Source organism: Perognathus longimembris, chromosome 10 (assembly GCF_023159225.1).
Source record: "Perognathus longimembris pacificus isolate PPM17 chromosome 10, ASM2315922v1, whole genome shotgun sequence".
In the NCBI taxonomy this organism is placed as follows: Eukaryota; Metazoa; Chordata; class Mammalia; order Rodentia; family Heteromyidae; genus Perognathus; species Perognathus longimembris.
In genome coordinates this window covers 69,865,527-69,888,924 of record NC_063170.1, presented here as the reverse complement: position 1 = coordinate 69,888,924, position 23,398 = coordinate 69,865,527, and the positions used below count along the sequence as shown (strand labels likewise).

Genomic DNA, 23,398 nt, shown 5'->3' with positions numbered 1-23,398 from the left:
ACAGTCGCAGCCAGATGACAGCCTGTGAGCTGTTCGCTCCCACCGCCGAACTATGCCAATGTCCACCCTACCTCATGGCTCATTTTAGTCAGCGAAGACATGACAGCAAGTGCGGCGAGTTAGTGTCTTTAGTTATTAGGCAGGGAATACAAACAAGGTGAACAAGCAGCAGCCAGCTTCACGCCCAAATCCCCGTCTCCTCCGTCTGCATCAAGAACGTGTTGGCTCGCTGGCAGGTGGAGCTGTGTGCGCTGAAGGAGGGCGGGGGGTGGGGGGGAACGTTCACATGAGGGAAGACCATGAAGTTGTTAGAACGCATGGGCCAGCTTTTCTCAACTGTCAACCTGTCTGTAATCCATAAATTCTGGGAAGTGGTACAGGTGGGGGGGGGGGGTAGAGTTCCCTTCTGTCTTGTTTCACAGGAAAATAAGACCCAAGGAATATGCTTTTAGTTTTATTTCATGTATCCAGTGAGCTGGATTTTAAAAACTAGGGTTTTTTTTAACTAGCTTTGAAATGTGTTTCTTGTAGCCGAGTGCCAGTGGCTCACATGTGTAATCCTTGCTACTCAGGAGGCTGAGATCTGAGGATCGTGGTTTGAAGCCAACCTGGGCAGAAAAGGTCCTATGAGACTATTATCTCCAATTAAAAAACTGGAAATAGCACTGTGGCTCAAATGGTAGATCACTAGCCTTGAGCACAAAGAGGCTCAGGGACAGCACCCAGTAGAGTTCAAGCCCCAGGACTGGGCCGGGGGGGGGGGAGTGTTTCTTGTGCGTTTCTCCAGGCTCTAGTTAGACTGTTAGCTGACACTGACTTCAATCAGTGAGTCAAGGATAATATATTAAGAGACACATTCTCTAAGAAAGCAGTGATGATGGGAAGCAGAGAGAAGCGATAGTCTAAGCAGCGAGGTGCAGCTCCTCAAGCCTGCATCCCAGTAATGGCTGTTAGGAGCTAGGCCTCAGGAAGAGGCCGATACAGGCAACATCTTAGGTGCCTGGCTACATACAGGCTTTGCAGAGCAGCCCATGACACCAGGCTGGCACCTGGCCGACACTGGTAACCCACACAGTTGTGTTGGAACAGAACCTGAATGTAAGGGCCCCCCACATCCACACCCCGCTCCTGCACAAATCCCCAGCAGGTGGGAAGCACATAATCAGTCAACACAACTGATGCCATTTCCACACAGAGTTCGGGCATTCCCCTCTTCAAGAGAAACCTTCAGCACGTGGCACATGAGCTTCGACGCTCACACCAGCAAGTTGGAAGCATGGCCAGAGCTGGTGAAGGACGTAAAGTGACGAGTGGAGTCACAGGGCGCCCCCAGAGCTGAGCACGCCTGGGCGTCAGCACGCTGGCGGCTACCTGTGGGTTTGGCTCCTGCCAGCCAGGGCGCCAGAGCCGTGTGGATGACTTCCCTTTCTGCCCTTCGCTGAAGGGTTCAAGTACTGCAGGGCTATGGAGTGGGCCCGGCCTGGGCCTCCCCAAACACTGCAGTTTCCTAATACTGAAGGTGGGAGAAAATACCTCTCTGCGCCGCAGGCCAGGGTGAACCAAAGAGCCTGGCAGTGATTTCAATTCTCCCCTCTCCTGCCTGATGACCTGCCGGCGCGCTCATGAGACGCAGAGCGGCCCCTCTGCCCGAGCCCTGGAGGAGGGAGGGCTCCCCACATAAGCCTTCCATCAGCCAGTGCTCAGGTACAAAATCCACCCTGACACTGACATTACCACTCCTACCTCCAAAAACCCATGATCAAATGAAAATGGACACCCCCTAAACTGAGGGGAGAAGACACTGGCTCAGCCCCTCCCGCCTCCTGTGCCCCAACTCCCCCCACTGCAGACCCCCAGGCTTAGCTCCTGTTGAGCAGAGAACTGGACCTGCCGGTCTGGCTACAGGAAAGCCCCAGCCCCCCCCCCCCACCCCCGCACTGCCCTGTAACAGTGCGCCAAGACCCAGGTGAGGTAGCAGCAAATGGGCCAAGAGGTGCTTGGCGGCCATTTCTGCCATGGCCCAACAGCTGCGTTGAGTAGATCTCGGCTATAAAAATGGAATGTCCCTTTGAAAGCCCCTCCCCCAAATTTAAAAAATAAAAGCAGGAAAGCCAGCAAATGAATGCTGATTCTTCCTGTTCTCCTTGCACTGTATTACTCAAGTGTAGTGGAAATGCCCCAAAGTGCACAGCACAATATGCAGATTTCCACCCGTAACCTATGCAACCAGCGGTCCTCCTTGCCTTCAGTCCCCTGCCCAATCCTCTCCTGTCCCCAGCTGTTGCCCTGCTAGTCAGGCAGGGCCCCCCTTCTGCTTAGCCAGGGTGCACTTCAGCTCCCGCAAGTTCTCCGTCAGCACCTCCACCTCATCCATGCGGCCGCACTGCTTCGCGTCAAAGATGTAGGCCTTGATGTTGTCGATCTGCTGGAGAAGCAGCTCCTCCTCAATGGGCTCCTCGGCCTCTGGGCCGTCACTGTCCCCCTCGAAAGGGTTGGTGCAGGAGGGCTCCTCAAAGGGGTTCCCCGGGGCAGGAGGGCTCAAGGGCCTCGAAGGGGGGTGGTCATCTTCCTCATCGAAGGGGTTGGGCGCTGGCCTGTCGGGGTCACCGAAGGGATTCCCTGATGCCGCCTCCTCCTCGCCTGCCTCCTCCTCTTCAAAAGGATTGTATTCCCTGGGGGTGGCAGCGGAAGGGCAGGGTGCCACCTCTGCAGCAGCAGGGCTGGCCACACCCTCCCCTATGGGGCTGCAAAGGTCCTCAGCAAACGGGTTCAGGGAGGACATGTCGTTGTGCTGCGACAAGCCCTGGCCAGGGGCCTGGGGCACAGACCAGGCTTGGACGGGAGCTGCACCAGGAGACGGGGTCTCGGGAGCCGGGCTGCCCTGAGGCGGGGACAAGTCCAGATCCAACGTGTAAGCGAGGTGGGCGCCAGGCCCTCGGCTGGGCTCCAGCTGGAAGGGGGGCAGTTCTCGGAAGTCCAGGGACCGAGTCCGGGTGTGGAGTGACGACACCCGGAACTGCTCCTGCTCGCGCTCGCGCGCACGCTCCCACAGCATCTGCAGCTGCTCCCGCTGCAGGTCCTCCTCCTCTGCCTGCCTCCGGGACAGCTCGATGGCCTTCTCCGTCTGCTGCTGGTCGTACTCGTCCTGCAGCTGCCGCAGGTTCTCCTGCAGCGTGCACACCTCGTCCACGCGGCCCGCGGCCTTCGCCTGCCTGATGAACGACGTGATGTTGTGGATCTGCTGGAGAAGGGGGTCGGGGTCCTCACTCTGTCCTTGACCTTCCCACAGTGGGAGCCAGCCCTCGGCCTTTCTCAGGGGGGCAGGGCCCCTGTGGAGAGACGCCACCTCCCCATTGGCGGCACGAGATGACAGGCCACTCTGCCTCTCCACAAGCCTTCGCTGCGACTCCAGGGATGCCTGCAAACACAACCACAGGGTCACCACACCGCGCCAGAAGCGGCCCACAACGCCAGCCGCCACCTCCAGTCCCAGTGACACCATCTTCTCTCCTCAGGATTAAGACAGCCAACTGCGGGGCTGGGAATGTGGCCTAGTGGCAAGAGAGCTCGCCTCGTATACATGAAGCCCTGGGTTTGATTCCCCAGCACCACATATGTAGAAAATGGCCAGAAGTGGCTCTGTGGCCCAGGTGGCAGAGTGCTAGCCTTGAGCGGGAAGAAGCCAGGGACAGTGCTCAGGCCCTGAGTTCAAGGCCCAGGACTGGCAAAAAAAAAAAAAAAAAAAAAGAAGATAGCCAACTGCTAAAAATCAAGGGGATGCTGGCCCTGATCTTCAAAAATACAATGACTGACAGAATGTAAGGGAAACAATTTTCTCATTGTCTATAGTTTATATAGACTATAGTGTATATAGTATATAGACTATAGTGTATATAGACTATAGTCTATAGTGAAGTGTATAGACAGTGAGTCTATACTCACTGTCTATACACTTCATAAAGCACCCCAGTTTAGCATCCTTATCTACACATTAGGATCTGTGTTAAACACAATTTTGGAGAGTGGTAGAGATCAAACCCAGGGCCCTAAGCATGCTGGGCAAGTGCTCCACCATGAAGCTACAACCCAGCACCTCTTTTTGTTTCCATGTCAGCACTGGGCTTGAACTCAGCATGGGCACTACCTCTGAGCTTTTGTGCTCCAGGCTGGCATTCTACCACTTGAGATACAGCTCCACTTCTAGCTTTTTGCTACTAACTGGAGATGAGAGTCTCATGGACTTTTCTGCTTGGGTTGGCTTCAAACCACGATCCCCAGAGCTCAGCCTCTTAAGTAGTTAGGATTACAGGTGTGAGCCCCCCGTATCTGGCTCTTATTTGTTTTTTGAGGGTTTTTTCCTCTTTTTTTTTTTTGCCAGTCCTGGGCCTTGGACTCAGGGCCTGAGCACTGTCCCTGGCTTCTCTTTACTCAAGGCTGGACTCTGCCACTTGAGCCACAGCACCACTTCTGGCCATTTTCTATATATGTGGTGCTGGGGAATCGAACCCAGGGCTTCATGTATACGAGGCGAGCACTCTTGCCACTAGGCCATATCCCCAGCCCCTCTTAGTGTTTTTAATTTACTTAGGTTGTCCAAAGGGGTTTCAACCTGTCAGTTTGTGTGTGATGCATCTTGATTCATTTTTCTTATTAGTCAGGGACTCCCTGTATCCAGGTGGCCTAGAACTCCCAATCCTCCCACCTCAACCAGCTGATTGGCAGGATAGCACCACCAAGGTCAGCCATTTTCTATTTAACAGTGTACATTCAGTGTTCTAGAAGGGCTTCCAGTGTCTTGGTATCCTGCTGGCCCTCCCAGGGGGACAGTGCCAATCTCCATGGTGTTCTAGGCATGAGAAGATCAGCAGAGCCACAGGACTTGGGAGAACAGTGAGGGCAGACAAAAGCAAACTGAGAGCCATGTGGCTCCATGACCCTGTGGCTCACAGGACCCCCCTCCCCCCGCCACGGGTGGTAGAGCGGTCGTAGAGGCCGTGGCTGCCAGATGTGTGGGTCCACGCACCTGCCTCTCCATGGCCCTCTTCTGCTCCAGGTCCTGCTTCCTCTTCTGCTTCAGTTCCTCAAACTGTTCTTTGGTTGGCAGGGACATCAAACCCAGTAACTTCTCCTGTAGGGAGTCACAGGTATGGTAACAGTGATTGGAGCACTGTGTAAAGTGTTTGCTATAAAATTCAGGCATTAACATAAGATACAAATTTGTAAATATGTCCTTTTTTCTGAAAACTAGCATTTTCTATAGATGTCATTTATAATAGATTCATATCTTTAAAACTAACGGATGTACAAACAGAAAAGAGCCATTCACCCTGACCTGCCTATGGAGAGCTGAGGAGCAGCATGGGCCAAGGCAACACTTGCGCCACCCAGAATGGCTTTACCTGCACAAAAAGCGTAGCCGAGTATCTGATCATCCTCTGCAGCCGCAGAGTGTTAGGATGTGGTGGAGGGTCCTGGTTCAAGCCTAAGGTCAAGATCTTCTTACTGAATTGGAACAAACACATCAATGTCATGGGCACTGCCAGCCTCAGAAAGGAGCATGAGAAGTCCCCAGAGCTGCGCACATGGTTAGGACTCCCGTGCGTCCTCTGAGGCCAAGTGTGACAAAGGCACACAGGAAGACCCGGCTCTCCGGTAAACGGCCTGCGCCACTGCACAGGGTCTGCCACGCCAAAGGATCCATACTTGGTCTTAAGATTCTTGATAATGTTTAAACTGGAGACAAAACAACTCATTGTGCACCAGGCCTTGCAGATCACACAGCATGTCCCATATGTCTGGGTGAACAGTGGCTCCTTGTCACCTTCCCCTGAGCCTCTAGTCTGGTCCACAGTCTAACAGCTGAGACGTGAACAGAGACCCCGGGCTTCTGTCCTAGCTCCTCCAGCGGTGCTGGCGGCCCTGTGCTTCCTCTCTGTGCCATGTCAGGATGGTCCCCACAGGGAACTGAGGCCAGCCAGTAAGCTGCTCCCTGAGATGGGGCAGTGACGGGTGCACAGCTGCTGGCCACAGCTGCCTCCTATTTGTTTAATAATAACGCTCAAGTGAAAGCCTTACCCAGAAACAATGCAATATACTAAGTGCAGAGCACCTAGGCACTGGCCAGCCCCGCACACGGCCCACTGTCATCAGCACTGCTCTGCCTCCGTGTGATACAGACATCACTTCCTCCCCTCAGTCAGCAGCAGACCTGCGCCGAACGGACCTTACCTGAGCGCATCTATTAGCTCATACACTTTCTGCACTTCCAATCGGAGGTCTCCGGCATGTTCCAGACTGTAGGTCGTCTCCCCAGCACTAAGGAGAATCACACAACACTGGATCTGAGTTTCACCCTACTGAGTGCAGAATGCAGCACGGGAAAACTTTCAAGGTTTGAGGCCTCAAAAAGGCAGGGACAGCTCTCAAAGGGGCATTTCAAGTTCAACGATGCAGTGTTCCTCGGGATGTGTTACTCATGCAGACACCTCGGGGACACACCTGTGGTCTGGCTCTGAGGAGCACTAGATGCTCACATACAAAATAATTGCCGCTGATTCCACGCTGGGCCACTTTTCCCATGCAATTACACTGCATCTTACAGAACTACCCCATGATTTACTGACTGACTTAGTCATAGTGCTTTAGCAGAAAGAAGGCCACTAGATTTTTTTACTCTGCCCACAGAGCAGGGGAATAAAAAGCTGACCAAGGAATCCCCAACAGACAGCTTGGGCAGAAAAGTCTCAAGATGCCATCTTGATGCCAGGCCCCGAGTTCAAGCCCCATGACAACAACAACAACAACAAAAAAAAGTGAGCCATATCTTACTTGCAAAAAGAAACAGATGGCAGATCTGATCAACAGACTGAAGTTTGCCAACCACTGCCTAAAAGGAAATGCCAGCTCTAAGCTCTGACAACTTGCAGCCAGTGCGTAGTCATCTCACCAGACACGACATGAGATAGGCTAGCTACTCCTTCCGATCCCACCCTTGGCAGGGGCCCTTCCCAAACCTGCTCCGGCAGAATGCCCAGTCACCTAACAAGACCAGGTATTTCTACAAAGTTCACGTATGATGACATGTTCCTCACTGAAATATAGACATGAACAAGAGTCATGTCAGCTAGCCACGAAAGAAAAGCATGGCTAGAGGAAAGATGCCCAGGGGGCAGAGCCAGTGGTAGAGCAGGTGCTTAGCATACATCCACCCCCAAAGAAAAGAAAAGAAAAAGATGACTGACTGGCACTCTCAGCCACTGAGGATCTGACCTCATGGTCATGAACTAGAAAACACAACAGTGGCTTACTTGAGCGATGCTGCCATCCTGATGTACTCAGGGGCCTTCTGGTCAACCTTCTCCATGCAAAGTCGTAATTTCTAAGGATTAAAAAAGAAGAGGTGAGGGATGGTCTCAGATACACTGACCCAGAAGCCAGGCCACATAACAAAGATGTATGTAAAATGCTCATATTTCTCTTTTTTTTATATCAAATAATTTAATCAGTAGTCCATTTCACTCTAATTTACATCCAGCCTGGAAAAGAAAACAACAGCAACAAAAAGAACCTCAGAACATTCTAGAATAAAGGACTATTTCATTTTCCTATGTGGCCTACCATCTTTGCTAGCGTTTTTTCTAACAGATGTTTTATGCTTTGTATATCAGCAAACAAACCCTGTAAGACAATAATCTATTATTACACAGTAAGTTCTGCCAGAAAGAATGGCAAGACTCAAGTGAAAAAAGCCTAGCACCATTACCGTTACAAACTGATTATGTGACTGGAACAGTACCATCCACCCATGCTTTATGAGGGAACCGAGTGAAAATGCTCATATTTCAAACCTAGGGTTTCCCTGCCTAATTGACACACCTGCATTCTAGGCAGAAAATCTTACAGGAAGAAAAGGAAGTGAGGGTAGAGCTTGGACCAGAGGTTTTTGAGAGAAGGCTTCCAAGCAAGAGCAGGCCACCAGCACCGCCAGGGCTTCTTCCCCAAAAGAAAGGCAAAAGGCACTGGCTGCTCACAAAAGCAGTCCCAGGTCATGAGCACCAGGCAAAGGACAGCGGCTGCCACAGCAGCAGCTCCGTACCAGTTTAACTCACACCAGTTCCAGAAACTTCAGTATTTACCTTACATAGTAGGTCCAGAAACAGCCATCATGATTCGCAGTGACCTTACAGCGGTCACTGGACAAAAACACTGTTCCTAGCCAGGCACCAGTGGTTCATACGTGTGATCCTAGCTACTCAGGAGGCTGAGATCTGAGGACTGGGGTTCAAGGCCAGACTGTGCAGGAAAGGCTGTTTGACTCTTTATCTCCAATGAGCCATGAAAATGCTGGAAGTGGGGCTGTGGCTCAAGTGGTAGAGTGCTAGCAAAAAAGTTAAGGGATGCACCCAGGTCCCGAGTTCAAGCCCCAAAACCAGCACAAATGAAACCTCAAAAACTAAAAAACCCAATTACTCAGTTTGGAGTTTTGCACAAGCCCAGATGATAGGTCTCACCCCTCCATCAAAGGCCAAGCCAGCCTCCTATCGGCATTCTAAAGTATGCCTCTGCAAGGATGCTCTGAGGTCACTGGAGGCATGGGGGACTTATGGTGCTCCCAGCCAATAGGCAGGCAGAATGGAAAGCCTGGAAGGTATTTGTTTGTTTTTGTTGCCAGTCCTGGGGCGTGAACTCGGGGCCTGAGCACTGTCCTTGCCTTCTTTTTGCTCAAAGCTGGTAGTCTACCTCTTGAGCCACAGCGCTATTCCACTTTTTTCCATATATGTGGTGCTGAGGAATCGAACCCAGGGCTTCATGTATACGAGGCAACAAGCACTTTACCACTAGGCCATATTCCCAGCCCCAGCCTGGAATGTATAACACCTGTCAACCTGACAAGGTCCAGCCTTCCCTAGGACTCTTCTGGGCATTGTTTACACCTCCAGCTTCTGCCTTCCCTGCAGCACCTGTCCACACCTCCGCTCTTCCTCCCTTGCGCCTTGAAGCCCCACCTTCCTGACTTCAAGTGGGAAAAGGAAGATGGAGAAATGAGTAGTCAGAGGATGGACCAGGAGGATTCTGTGGCTCACTGTGACGCACAAGTTGGGAAATCATAGCCCAGCTCTTGCACAGGAACTCCAAATGACTCAAGGGAGCAACTTCCCAACGCATTCTCTGGAATCTAGAGGCATGGACACAGCAAACAGGCAAAGCAGACCCGAAGGCGGACAGCACGTCACCTCGTAAAGCTTCGCAATGTCGGGCGTGTGCTCCTTCTCATTGATCTGCTGCTCCCTCTTGAGCAGCGTGTCCTTGCAGTGTGCGCAGCAGCGGATCCGGTCATCATCCTTCTCATCCAGGACCGAGCTGACGCTGCTCATGCTGCTGATGCTGCCCCGGCGGGAGCCATGCATGCTGTTGGGTGACTGGCTGGGGCTGGTGTGGGTGCTCAGGGAGTCCTTGCTGGCACTGGTAAGCTTATCTGGAAACAAGAGGTGGGCAGCTATGACCTCGCTCCGTGTCCACCCAAGGAGGGCTCCATGCAGGCCCCCACCTGCTTAAGTCTCCACCCAGTTACCTGGTAACCAGCAGACCTGGAGGCAGTCATCCCCCCCTTCCCTGAGGTCACATGCTAATCCACCTGGCTGCACCCCACTGCCCCTGCCCTAGATAAGGCGGGGGAGAGGGGTCCCCCTCTTCTCTTCCAGCCATGCATCACCTTGACCACAGGCCTGCAGTTCCCTCCTGCCTGAATACCCGTGGCGTTCTCCTTTATCAGCTACCTACTTTAATAACTCTTACAAGTTGGGGATGATAGATTTGTCTGCTTGGGCTGGCTCCGAACCATGATTCTCAAATTTTAGTCTCCTCAGTAGCTAGGACTACAAGCATGAACCACCAGTGCCTGGCTAATATTTACATACTTAAGAAGTTATTAAAAAGACACACACACACAAAAAAGTGCAGGGACCACCGGTGGCCCACAATGCCTAAATTATTTACTGTCCAATCCCCTACAAAAAATGCTTACCAACCCAACACACACCACTGTATCCCTGCTCCGCACAGTGGCGGTGATGGTGGTAGGGCCGACGGTGGTAGTGGTGGCAGTGACAGTGGTAGTGGTGGTAGGGGCGGCAGTGGCTGTAGTGAGCCTCACCAAGTTGTAAGTGGATCAGTGAAGACCCCATGAGCCACTGGGTAAATGGCAAGCCCGAGCCCACAGTGACGAGCCTCATCACCTACTTGCCAAGGGCAGGCCGATGACCTCCATGCACTTCTTGCACATGATCGAGCCACAGAGGCGGCAATGGTGGCGGCGGTTTCGAATGCTGAACTTATTCCCACAGTCTGGACAGAAAGGTACATCCTGGTCATTGACCCAAGGCACCACAGATTTTTCTATTGCTTTGGGAAAAACAGAACAGAAAACAAACCAAAAATATTTAAAAAGTTGTTGACCAGGAAAACAAAAAGTAATAAACAGAATGAGTGTGAGCAAAGCTCTAGTTACCTCGAATCTTTGCAGACTCTGTATTTGCTCTGTCAAATGCAGTGAGCTGAGCAGGAGAAAACAGTACCACGTGGAGTTAATCGGTGGGCACTTCCTGCCCCTCACTCAAGCAGGAACGCGCCTGTGCATTTCTCAAGTCCCCAGCCTCCCCTGACGGTGCTGCCAGGAGAGCAGTTCCAAGACACCGCCTTTCCCATGCTCTACCTCCAATCTCTTCCTGGTTGGCACCTGTTCCAGGTACCAGGTGTAGGTGAGGGCAGGGAGGGGCAGTACTGAAGGCAGGGGAAATGAGACTTTCCAGTCTTTGTGCACTAAAAAACTGCTCACATGCTTCTGCATAAAAGGTCCACATAAAGAAGCAGGGGATGAGACCGTGGTGGCGGCTGTCGTGGCCATGGTTATCAAATGGTAGGAGCATCCACGCAAGTCTCTAGTATTGCTAACACAGTGCCTGGCCAGGCGTGGTGGTGCACACCTGTGATCCTAGCTACATGGGAGGGAGAAGCAGGAGGCTCAAGAGTTCAAAGCCATCCTGGGCAAAGTTAGTGAGCCCTTATTTCAAAACAAAATACAAACAAAAGGGCCAGAGATATAGGCCAAATGGCACCAGACTCTGGGTTCAACCTCTCTCTCTCTCTCTCTCTCTCTATATATATATATATATGTATGTATATATGTGTGTATGTATATGTACGTACGTATATATATATATATATTCCCCCACACACATATACACATTTATGTATGTACACATATATGTATCTATCTACACCAGAGGACTTAGCTCAGTGATAGAGCATGCACTTAGCATGCGTGAGGCCCTACTTCTCGCCCCAGCACAGGAAGTAGAACAGTCCCCATGGTTGTCCCCCTGCACCCACAGTCTGGTTATGCATGGCCAGGGACACTGTATAGCACGCCCCGCAGTGCAGACGTACTCCAGGACCGCGGGACAAGAAGCCACTCAAGATGTTCCCCTCCGCACACCTGCCTAGCTGCGCACTCCTCACAGACCTGGTCGCTCCATTTCTGTTTGGCATCAAGTGACATCACAATGCCACCCACTGAAGGCCTATGCCTGAGAGACCCCCAAAAAGCAAGGTTTCCCAGGAATCAAGAGGGCTTCCTGAGTGGAAGGGAAGCTGGGCTGTGCCCTCCCTCCACAGCACCCGTCCTCTGCCAGCATCAGCTACGCAGGACACACTCAGCACATGCTACAGAAATGGGGGAGGGCTCACCCTTTCAGGAAAAGGTGTTTCAAAACTAAACATTTACCTTCTCTAACCTGATTATTAATTTATTGACTTCAACAACATAATGGTCAATTCTTGCAGCCCGATGTTTTTTGAAGTCAGAGAGATGGCTTCTCACGGCACCTAGGAGGGACATGGGAAGATAAATGGCTTGTAATCTTTCTCAAAAAGCCTTCCAACCCTTGCTTATTCTCAATGGATTTTCAAAGCCAGCAAAATGCCTAGGATTATGAGTCTTACTAAAAATTTCAAAACTAGAAATCAAGTGGAATTTGTTAAAATGATCACCATGATCCTTAGCAGCCAACAAGTACAACGAGTAGAGCAGGTAAGAGCTTAGACTTGAAGCTGCAATTCTGCACACACACTGGGTGACCTTGGACAAGGTACTTAACCTCTCCGGAACTGAGAAGGCACACCTACAAAATGAAGGTAACAATACTACTAGTCCAGTGTTCTAAAAACTAAGTAAATCTTATAAAATTCTTAGAACACTTCACAGGCATGTAAATGTTAAACATCGAACATGTGGGTGAACATTTTATTCTCAAGCCCCAGGATCAGCATATACAAAAAATAGTTTGAAATAGTAGACAGTGCAACAATTATGTTCTTAACAACAAAGCTACACAAACTGGTGCCTCTCACTTGGCAGGTAACGCCCTGTGTGAGCAAAGACAGACGTGCCAATGCCGTCTGTGCCAGGGCTGACACACCCCACTTCTGTCGTTTCCCACGGTGCAGTGAGTATTCAGCCAGAGCACACATGCAGAGCACTGCAGTGCCTCACACACAGAATCTCAACTCATTTCCTTCCCTAGGGCGTGAGGTCCACAAGAAACAGACACTCTGGTTTACTGCCTCCATCGCAACCAGTACTTAAAAATACTGCCTCCTGCATGCCTAACCACCATCTGCTGAGTGACTGACCGCATGCCGGCACTTTCTTACCAAGCTCCTGGGGCTCCCACATGTAAGGGTCAACCCCTCCATAGCTGAAAGACTCATATCCATGGGTCCCTGCTTCTGCTCGATCATCCCCCTCTCGTTTCAACAACTTGTTCTTTGCTTTCTTTGCCTTCTGCACAAAACCTAGAAAAAGGGAACAAACACCACAAACTATGAAGACTTCCAGTAAAGAGTCAAGGGAATCTCAAAAACCGAATTATCACCCTTGTTTAAAAATGTACAAGAAATATCTACATGAGCAATAAGCACAGAAACACTATAAATACCATATAAATACCACAGAGCCCAAGTCAACATTAGTAGCACACTGGTTTACATGGCCGACATATAGCCTAAGTCACTGCTCATTGCCAAAATTAAGAGCTCAGTTAACTAGAAGTGGAAGCAGTGGCTCAGCACAGGTGGCTCGTGCCTATGATCCCAACTACTCAGAAGGCTGACATGCGAGGACCACAGTGGGAAGCCAGTGGGGGCAGGAAAGTCTGTGAGACTCTTCTCTCCAGTTAATCAGAGAAAAGTCCAGAATTGGTGCTGTGGTTCAAGTGGCAGAGCGCTAGCCATGAGCAAAAGGAGCGCAGGGACAGCGCCCAGGCCCAGAGTTCAAGCCCCAGAACTGGCCAGAAGGAAAGAAAAAGAAAACATTTTCTGAATTGAGCCCTTGCAAGCCCCAGGCATGATACAAAGTGCGTGAGAGCACACGGTGCCCATTCACGCTCACCTCGCACTGTGACTGTGGCAGGCGGGTGACTGTACTGACAAAATGAGACCAAACTGGAGGGTAAAACGTGCTTCACTCAAGATCACAGAGCACAAGCAGCAAGCTGAAGTAAAGGCTTCATCTGCTAATAGCGATGGTAATTCATAGACTATGGCTCTGCACAAGAGGGGACATGCCCGTGAGCTGAGGTTAGACTACCACCAGTTAGACCTGGAGGGAAGTTAACTGGGTAAGGTTCTCAGTTCACACCTGGGGTCCTGCTAATAATCTTCAATCTTCTGTGATTATTATCCTTGTCTAGACTCTACTAGAGAATACCATATTTAAAACAAGATTATATTACTACTTTGATATTTAATAGATGAATACTTCATGAAGTTCTCGTGACTTTGAGGTATCCTATCACTTGAGTAATATTAAAAACAACCCCCAGGGCTTTGCAAAAAATATAGGTAAGTGCAGACACAGAAGAGCTGGCAGGCACCCAGTATTGTTTACTTTTTACTTGCCTAAGAATACTAATATGTTACGCTTTTGAAGGATGGAAAAACTAGACAGAGCTGGGCACTGGTGCCTCATGCCTGCAATCCTAGTTACTCAGGAGGCTGCGATCTGAGGATCATGGTTTGAAGCCAGCCACTACAAGAAAATCCATGAGACTCTAACCTCCAGTTGTCCACTATCCTACCCAATCAAAAAGCCAGAAGTGAATGTGTGGCTCAAGTGGTAGCCTTGAGGAAAAAGAGCTCACGGACAGCATCCAGGTCCTAAGTTCAAGCTTCAGAACTGGCAAAGACTAAATGGGAGGTGATCCGCTTTTGGAAAGACATTTCAAGAAATCTGTGATGTCAATCTTTAACACCTTGCCTTTCTGGTTCTGTTTTTGTTTTTTGTTTTTTTTGTTTTTTGTTTTTGTTTTTGTTTTTTGGCCAGTCGTGGGCCTTGGACTCAGGGCCTGAGCACTGTCCCTGGCTTCTTCCCGCTCAAGGCTAGCACTCTGCCACTTGAGCCACAGCGCCGCTTCTGGCCATTTTCTGTATATGTGGTGCTGGGGAATCGAACCTAGGGCCTCGTGTATCCGAGGCAGGCACTCTTGCCACTAGGCTATATCCCCAGCCCGCCTTTCTGGTTCTGTAACACAGAAAACTGCATAAGAACTACATAAGAATTCTTTCCATGGGCTGGGAATATGGCCTGTGGTAGAGTGCTTGCCTAGCATGCATGAAGCCCTGGTTCAATTCCTCAGCACCACATACACAGAAAAAGCCAGAAGTGGCACTGTGGCTCAAGTGGTAGAGTGCCAGCCTTGAGCAAAAAGCCAGGGACAGTGATCAGGCCCTGAGTTCAAGCCCCAGGACTGGCAAAAAAACAAAACCATTTGTGCTAAAGGAATGCTTAACAAGGGGGCTGGGTATAAGGCCTAGTGGCAGGAGTGCTTGCCTCATATACATGAAGCCCTGGGTTTGATTCCCCAGCACCACATATATAGAAAATGGCCAGAAGTAGCACTGTGGCTCAAGTAGCAGAGTGCTAGCCTTGAGCAAAGAGAAGCCAGGGACAGTGGTGAAAAAAAAAAAGGAATGCTTAACTAGATCTCTTAGTGCTTCTCAGATAGAAATGGAGGAAAAAAACAAAAAGGATCATATGATGTTATTTGTGTGCTGCTGAGGGCAGAACCAAGAGTCTCACCCATGGCAGGCAAGCACTCTGCCACTGGGCTACATCCCAGCCCCATACTCCTATGTATTCATCTTAAATGGTCACCACAGGTGTCTGAGGACGCCTCACCATAAACTGGCCTCACAAGTCCTAGAATAGCATGGCGAGCAGATGCTAAGATGGAAGCTACTGAAAAGCTGGGTGCCCTTCAACTGTCCACAGCAAACCCATCCTGTCAGGTTTCAGAATGCTTTGTTCCTGTTCCCACTGCCCTCAGGAAGCCGCAAGCATGTTGTGAACAGAATATAGGCACTTCACCATCAGTAATGCTGAAAGAACAGTGGACTTAGTAGGTGGTAGGTCTGTGTTCCAGGACTGGCACTGCCAATTCCTGTGTGACCTTGGATAAGTTACTGGACATCTCTGAATCATCATTATTATCTGTAAAATATGACCAATCCACCTTCCCGTAGATTGTTAGGAGAGTCGAATGAAATGACAGTGTATATAAAAGAAACTGAACACCCTAAAGCACAGTACTCTTCTTTATCTTTCTAATAGCTATGGCTCTGCTTCAGCTTTTACAGCCAGAGTTGCTTTGATAATCATAGTCCTCAGGATATTAAAACTGCTTGGCCTCACTGTATTTCTGGAAGAAGGACAGCGCTCCCAATGTTTTCTGGAACTCTCTTCTTCTCCTGAATGTGAAGTGTGGAGAACAGGCCTTGAGTCTGTGAGCGAGGTCCATGATTCACTTGTGTGGTGGGAGAAATCCACTGAGGAGCACTACCGAGGTGATTAGGAAAACAGCAGCTGGATTGCTTCACTGGCCTGGCCTCCAGAGCCGCGGCCAGCCACGCCAAGCAAGGCGGCAGAGTAACCAGGAAGCTGAGCCCAGAGGAGCAACAATTTACTCGGGGATTAGAACTGGAAATCCAAGAAATACAATAAACGTGATGTACAGTCAGGAATTTTCTTTCTTCGGCTCTTCAGGACCTGAGATCCTGGAAGCTCAAAGTCAAAGTTTAACATTTGGGGTTATTTTTCCTTGTTTTTCAGGTATGCCCTTCCTTTCACCAGGCTGCAGGAGGCAATGCCCAGTAGGAAAAGGAAGGATAAGACGAAGTCTTAAATCTAACAGGATTTTTGTTGTTTTTGTTTTTGCCAGTCCTGGGGCTTGAACTCAGGGCCTGAGCACTGCCCCTGGCTTCTTTTTGCTCAAGGCTAACACTCTACCACTTGAACCACAGAGCTACTTCTGGCTTTTTCTGAATATGTGGTGCTGGGGAATCGAACCCAGGGCTTCTTGTACACAAGGCAAGCACTCTACCACTAGGCCATATTCCCAGCCCCTAACAGGATTAAAAAAAAAAAAAAAAAAAAAAAAAACCAGATCATGTAAGTTTGTTTTGTATGTAATAGCAATATTAAGCTGGGTGCCAGTGGCTCACATCTGTAATCCTAGCTACTCAGGACACTGAGATCTGAGGATCACTGTTCAAAGCCAGCCCAGGCAGAAAAGTTTGTGAGACTGTTATCTCCAATAAGCTGGAAGTGGTGCTGTGACTCAAGTGGTAGAGCACTACCCTTGACCACAAAGAGGCTCAGGGACAGCATCCAAGCTCTGAATTCAAGCCCCAGGACCGGTCCCTCTCCCCAAAACACAATGTTAAAATTAACTGCATCAAGTAAACTTAGCCATTCCAATATTTCTTAATTGTTCCCTCAAAAGTGAGAGAGCTTCTCTTTTCTACCACTACAGATAGTTTCCCAATAGTTCTGTTTGGTGGACTTTCAATTGATGAATAAGCTACTTTGGAGAATTTAAGAATTCCAGTTTCCAAATGAAAACTAAGAAAAGCTATATATTGCATAGTCTCTACAATTATTTTCTTTAGAACCTAAATTCAAATATCATGCTGTGTTATTTTCACTTCTTGTCCAAATAGTTAAAACCTATCTGTCCTGAAAATTGTCATATGTATATGTATATAACTAGTGATATTGTAGTTAACGTAACTACCATTTTACCTCAAAGAATATGTGTATCAAAATAATCAACTCGAGCTGGCGGTGGCTCAGTGGCAGAGTGTAAGCTGAGCAAACTCGAGACTCTGAGCTTAGACCTCAGTAAAAAAGAATCAACATATGCTTTCACTTTAGTCTTTGCTGACTCGCAGGCCATTGTCTAAACTTTCACAGCAGAAGAGAGGCGCTCCTGTCCAAACAGGCTCAGTCTGGGGCTCTAGCCTTTCAAATAACCTAGCAAGAGACAGCACATCACAGCGGTGACCTTCAGTAGCTTCAAATAATCTTCATTATGTGTCTTTCTTTAGGCAAGTTACCGAATCACCAGCAAAATGAGTCCATCAACAGCTGCTGTGAGCATTGGGTGAAATGAATACCCAGAGCAGTTTTGAACAAGTCAGGCACACAGCAAGCACTAGGTATCTTATCTGACAGCATCATCAGCTCTAGACAGCCACATGGAGACTCATGAAACGATCCCACAAATGAAATCTCTCACTGACTGGAGTAAGAACCCCGCCCTCTTACTTTTAATTTGTCCCTTGACATCACGGTCTTCCCCAGAGTGTTCTTCCTCATAATGAGACTGAAGCTGATAGAAAGACTGCAGGTCCTTCAGGCACAGAGGGCAAAGGAAGCCTTCTCTCACTTCCCCCGGGTCATCCAAAGTTGCCATGGCTGTCTGTGCCCCTCAAACTCAGGAGGGCGGTGGTCTCATGACAAGAGTCAGCTTGATTCCTCCCACGGCCTTAGCTTAAGCAAGCTGCCCGCGGGTGATGGGGAAGTGGCATCATGGCCCTGGACGAGGTGTCCTCGCTGGGACAGGAGGAGCTCTAAGAAAGGAAAGAAGGGGGAAAAAAGCTAATTCAGGTAAATTACCAGCAACCAAAAACTTTCTTTTTCTTTTCATAGTTGAAAAAAGGTGCTTTTTGTTCACAAGGAGTCTGCAAAAACAAAAACAAACTTGTTTCTGAAATCCTTAGACCAAGACACAAAACCCAAGATGTGAGAACATCATGAAACTCATTATGGTGGAAAGCAGATTCCTCAGATAAGAAAGCAGGATGCCAATAAAGTTCATTCTCAATGGCCCAACTTCACCATTTCCATACACTTTAGCCACTGAGGATATGGTGTTTATTAGCAAGCAGCAGCTTTTATAAGCCACATACAATGTATAAAGACAGGAAAGATACAGTGTTTGTTTTTCTTTTTAATCTTAACCTCAGGTTTCTAAAGAGGAACATTAGAAGCTCAGTGGTAGAAAGCAAAATCACCCCAGAGCGGTTACTCAGAAGCTGAGGCAAGAGAATCTCCTTGAGCCCAGGAGTTTGAGGACAGCCTGGGCAACACAGCAAGACCCTGTCTCCTAAGAAAAATAAATCAGTAAGTCTGAAAGGAAAAGAGCAACTAAGTACTGGTGGCTCACACTTGTAATCCTACTTATTCAGGAAGTTAAGATTTGAGAACTGAAGTTCAAAGCCAGCTAGGGTAGAAAAGTCTTGTGGTCTTGTGAGAGTCCATCTTCCATTAACTAGCAAAATGCTGGGCTGAAGATGTGTCTCAAGTGGTCTCTCTCTCTCTCTCTCTCTCTCTCACACACACACACACACACACACAGCTATTTATGTTTCTATCTGCAATGTTCTTTTGCCTACAACGAACTTAACTAGATTGCATAATAAACCAGTGACAGTTGGGCAGCAAGCCTAATAATGTTCTCACTGCTTCAAAAATAAAAAGGGTTTGGAAGTTAAAACAGTCCAGGCTTTTCTTTAGCAAGTTACATTTTCTGTCTCACTGAACTACTGCAGTCATCTTCAATGTCACCTCAGGAAGACTACCAGCCACACAGACAATTCCGCCACCACGCTCACAAAAGCAGCGGCATTCCTCACCACGAACCTGGACCACAGAGCACACGCTACGGGGAGGGAGAAAACTCAGCTTCAAAGGACGACGGCGGGCCACTGAGGAGGGGACCCTGGTCCTCCAGGCTGCAAGGGGCAGTAGCACAAGGGCACGGGAGACACCGGATCCCTGCAGTTTCCTGGTCCCCTGTCTTAGAAGACCAGCTCAGGTAGGACCCGGGGTCCCCTTCCCTCCCAGGCACTCGCCCCAACAGCCACGGGCCAGACAGAAGCCCACCACAGGCCTCCGGCCCCGGCCCCGCGCTCCTCCCCCCGCGCTCCGCGGCAGCTCGCCCTCCGCTCAGGACCGCCGGCCGGGGTGAGAGACGCCCGCCGGGCCCCGCCAGCGAGCGCGCGCGCGCGCGGCCCTTCCCCTCCCGCACACACGCAACCCCGAAGCTCGAGGTCAGAGAGACGAGGGGACGCGGACGCGCACACATTAAACTAACACCGGGCCGGACTCCTCGACCCCTGGCGGCAGCCACGCGCGCCGCCCCGCCCGCATCCCCGGCCGCGCGCCGCGCCAGGCGTCCCGGGCCCCGGCCCCGGCCCCGGCCCCGGCCCCGTCCGGCCGCGGCGCGCCCCGCACCGGGAGGGCGCGGGGAGGGCGGGGACGGCCGCCGCCGCGCACACGCCGCAGCCCCGACCGGACGTGACCGTCCCACCGACCCCGCGCCCCACCCGCGCGCCCACGGCGCCGGCCCGCCAGCTCGTCTCCCGCGTACGTCGCGCCGCCCCGCGCACGCTCGGGCGCGAGCCGAGACCCCTGCTCTCCCGACGGCGCACCCCTCGGTACCCGGCCGCGCTCTCCCGGGCCCGCGGCCCGGCCGGTCCTCGGTCCCGGTCCCGGCCCCCGGCCTCGCCTTTCCTCACGGAGCCGCGGCCGCCATCCCCCATCGGCTGCTCGGCGCTCGGCAGGCGCTCCTGCGGCGGCCCGGAAATAGGACGTTTAGCTGACCGACGCCGGTCGAGCGCCGAGTCCTCGAGGGGCCGGAAGGGGCGGGGCCTCCCTGGATTTGCGTTCGAGCCCCAGTGCCGGTGACTGGCCCCGACCTAGCACTGCTCGGTGGGTTTATCTTAACTCCTTTCACCCAGACATGACCCTGAAAGGTAACAGCTAATAGTGTCCTCATTTTCCAGGAAGGAAGCTGGGGTTAGAGAGAGGCTAGGTGACCTGGCCGAAGCCACAGAGCTGGTCAGTATTAAAGCAAGCATCGCCTGGCCTCAAGGTTTTCCAGGCCCGGCCCACGCTCTCTGTGTGCGAAGGCCTGGCTCTGCGTCTTCCTGAACGGCTCAGCCTCATCCGGGCACCAGCCAGGTGCCACGTTTAGAGACGACCGGGGGGTGCTGTGGAGGAGGCCTGGCGGTCCCAGCTCCGGAAGGGGCCTCCAGGGGCAGGGGCACGGATGCTCCCGAGTCTCAGGTCCACAGAGCCGAGTGTGCAAGTGTGTGCAGGTGCTCTGGAATCAAAGGAGAGGTTTCCCAGACACAAAACCTCAGGAGCACCGGGCTTAGGGAGAGGTGGATGAGGAGAGCCTTCCAGGCCAGAAGCATAGCACGCGGTTATGAGGAAGAACATGAAAAGTCCTTTGAGAAACTCAGGAAAGTTCGTTCTCACAAAGCAGAATATCAAGGCCTCCTTCCTTGCTGCTAAAATGTAGGAAGCTCCTTTGAGTGGTAGCAACTCACTGGACAGTTGGGTCTCTCTGTCCTCTTTTATCTGCCTCCTTCTCCCGCTCTTGACCCCTTATTTGTCTTAAGTTTATCTAGAGGGACAGGAGCTATCTTGGCACCACAATAAAATCCCAGAGCAAAAAGAAGGAATCACGATGTGGGTGAGCTTGCATGGGGGAGGGGGGGGTGCAGCAGGTCATGTGACTTCCCAGAGGGCAGCCTCCAGGCAGCTGGCCCCAGCTCCCAGGCCTCTGCCGGCTGCTGTGGTCCTGAGCTGGCACTTGCTGAGTGCGGTCAGCACATCCTGCCGCTGGAACGGGGAAGCGTGGGTGATGACAGAGCGAAGGGACCTAGGCGGGGCTGTGTCCAGGGAGAGAGAGAGGGTGGCAGCTGCACCGGGTGGCTCGGGAAATAGGCACGGGGTTGGAAGAAAAAAAGGAAATGGCTGACGGTCAGCTGTCTGGGGTTCTTCTGCTCTCCCTGAGTAAAAATGACAACCGAGGAGGAGGAGCTCTTGCACTGGTGGCAGCTCGCTGGACCTCCAGCACCGTGGCCCTGCGGTTTCCCACCTCTGGCTGGGACGCCTTCTGTCTTCACTCAGCATCTGCCCACGCTGCTTCTCCTTGCTTCTGCTCGGTGTCTGCCACCTCTACCTCCTGTCAGCAGCCACCGTCACACAGACACGGGGCTGCCCAGAATAGGCAAGGAAAGACCACTTGGAAAACAACAGGATCAGCATAGTCCTAAAGGTGAGAAAAAAAAAGTCATTCTGGCTTTCTGCAGCTTTACTTCCATCCCTAACCTCAGCCCTGGGGATGTGAACCCTCTTTTGGTTGAGAAGATAACCCCAATTTCAACCCTGATTTGAAACAATCTGCAACATGAGGTATTTTAAGTATTTCATACATTTAGGAGATGTCCTCATAAGACAGCCTCTCACCATTGGCCTTTGCCTCCGGTCACACACCCAAAACTCAGGCTCAGCCTCCACCTCAGTGAAAGAGAGCTTGCCTCACCTGTGTGAGGGCTTGAGTTCCATCTATAGCACCACAAAAAAGGGATACAGAGGCTGGCAATGTGGCTTAGTGGTAGAGTGCTCGTCTAGCATGCATGAAGCTCTGGGTTCAATTCCTCAGCACCACATAAACAGAAAAAGCCAGAAGTGGCGCTATGGCTCAAGTGGTAGAGTGCTAGCCTTGAGCAAAAGGAAGCTCAGGAACCATGCCCAGGTTCAAGCCCCAGGGCTGGCAAAAAAAAATGCTATAAATAAAGACATTAGACATTTCCCAAGGCTTGCAGCCCTAAGTTCATTTAACAAATGATATGTTGAACATCTGGATGCCTGGGATAAATACATCAGAGATTCTTGTCCTCAGTGTGCTGACATCCTTCCTAGACAGACACTAAAGAACAAATACGCTAAATGAGTGACTCGGAACTTTCAAAGGTGCTGTAGAAAAAGACAAAAGAGAATCAAGGAGCAGGAAGGGCCAAGTGGCAGGGTTGAAGAACGGACAGAGTGGGCCTCACTGAGCAGCTAACAGATGAGCAGAGACCTGAAGGAACGGAGGCCCTGTGCACTGCCTGGGAGAGAGCCTTCGGGCAGCAGGGAGAACCCATGGGAAGTCCTCCCCACCCCCACCCCCCACCCCCACCCCCCGCCATGGATGTGTGCAGGACAGGAAGAGCAATGAGGAGGCTGACACCCACCTTCAAGGCAGCACCATTCACAGTGGCCAAAGTCCACCTCTGGACAAATGGATGAGCACAGTGCCAGTGTCCCAACTATCAAGCTGGGGGTCACTGTTCACAAAGTTATTGATGATGAAAAAGTTTGGGGTATAGCTGGTTCACAACAGACAGTGGGATTTTAATGCCCCTGAATTGTGCACTTGGTTGAAATGATCAACATTGAGCTGTGGGTTGTCCTGTAATTAGAAAAGCAAGGAGGACAGTGGATGGGAACAGTGAGGGCAAGAAAAGGAGTTACTGGAAACCAAGTCCTGAGTTGGAGAGGTCAGGTCATACTATTGTGAAGACTCTGACCTTTGGGGGACCCAGGGCCTGGGAAGTTGTGAGAGGGGAAGGGCAGGTCATACTATTGTGAAGACTCTGACCTTTGCCCTCCAGGAGGGGGACCCAGGGCCTGGGAAGTTGTGAGAGGGGAGGGACAGGAAGTGAGGCAGAAGAGAGATCCCAAGTGTGCTTGCCAGATACTAAGTACTAAACAGTCAGTTACTGCCAGTTGAGAGGATGCATTTGGAGGCTCTGGAAGGAAACACCAGTAATAACAGTGACCGCCAGACAAGGCTGGGGGGAAGGAGGAGGAGGAGGAGAGTAAGAGTTACTTTGCATGGTGTGCACTCTTTCTTATGTTTTGAGCTGTTTTCTTCCATATGTGTTTTTCTCAAAAATACCTAAAGCAAAAGGGGAAAAAAAAGAAAAGTTAGGGCTGGGGATATGGCCTAGTGGAAAGAGTGTCTGCCTCATGTACATGAGGCCCTGGGTTCGATTCCCCAGCACCACATATACAGAAAATGGCCAGAAGTGGCGCTGTGGCCCAAGTGGCAGAGTGCTAGCCTTGAGCAAAAAGAAGCCAGGGACAGTGCTCAGGCCCTGAGTCCAAGCCCCAGGACTGGCCAAAAAAAAACAAAAAAGAAAAGTTAAGGAAAAGAAAAGT

General features: G+C 50.9%; 1 protein-coding gene across 2 annotated transcripts; it reads right to left on the bottom strand.

Annotated features, from left to right (window-relative positions):
- Window positions 1–1,935: 1,935 nt before the first annotated feature.
- Rbsn (rabenosyn, RAB effector) lies at window positions 1,936–19,977 on the bottom strand. 2 transcript variants are annotated; one of them, XM_048356313.1, is made up of 12 exons: window positions 19,841–19,976; window positions 17,663–17,967; window positions 12,712–12,852; window positions 11,783–11,883; window positions 10,508–10,553; window positions 10,240–10,401; window positions 9,234–9,475; window positions 7,308–7,378; window positions 6,229–6,315; window positions 5,400–5,502; window positions 5,024–5,128; window positions 1,936–3,418 (listed from the first exon to the last, which is right to left on the bottom strand). In XM_048356313.1, exons 2-12 carry the CDS (start codon window positions 17,808–17,810, stop codon window positions 2,294–2,296), a joined length of 2,331 nt encoding a protein of 776 aa, XP_048212270.1. In that variant the 5' UTR covers window positions 17,811–17,967; window positions 19,841–19,976; the 3' UTR covers window positions 1,936–2,293. The 2 variants fall into 2 exon arrangements, with proteins under 2 accessions (XP_048212270.1, XP_048212271.1); XM_048356314.1 differs by lacking the exons at window positions 10,508–10,553; window positions 11,783–11,883; window positions 12,712–12,852 and having other exon boundaries at window positions 19,841–19,977.
- Between the last annotated feature and the right edge of the window lie 3,421 nt (window positions 19,978–23,398).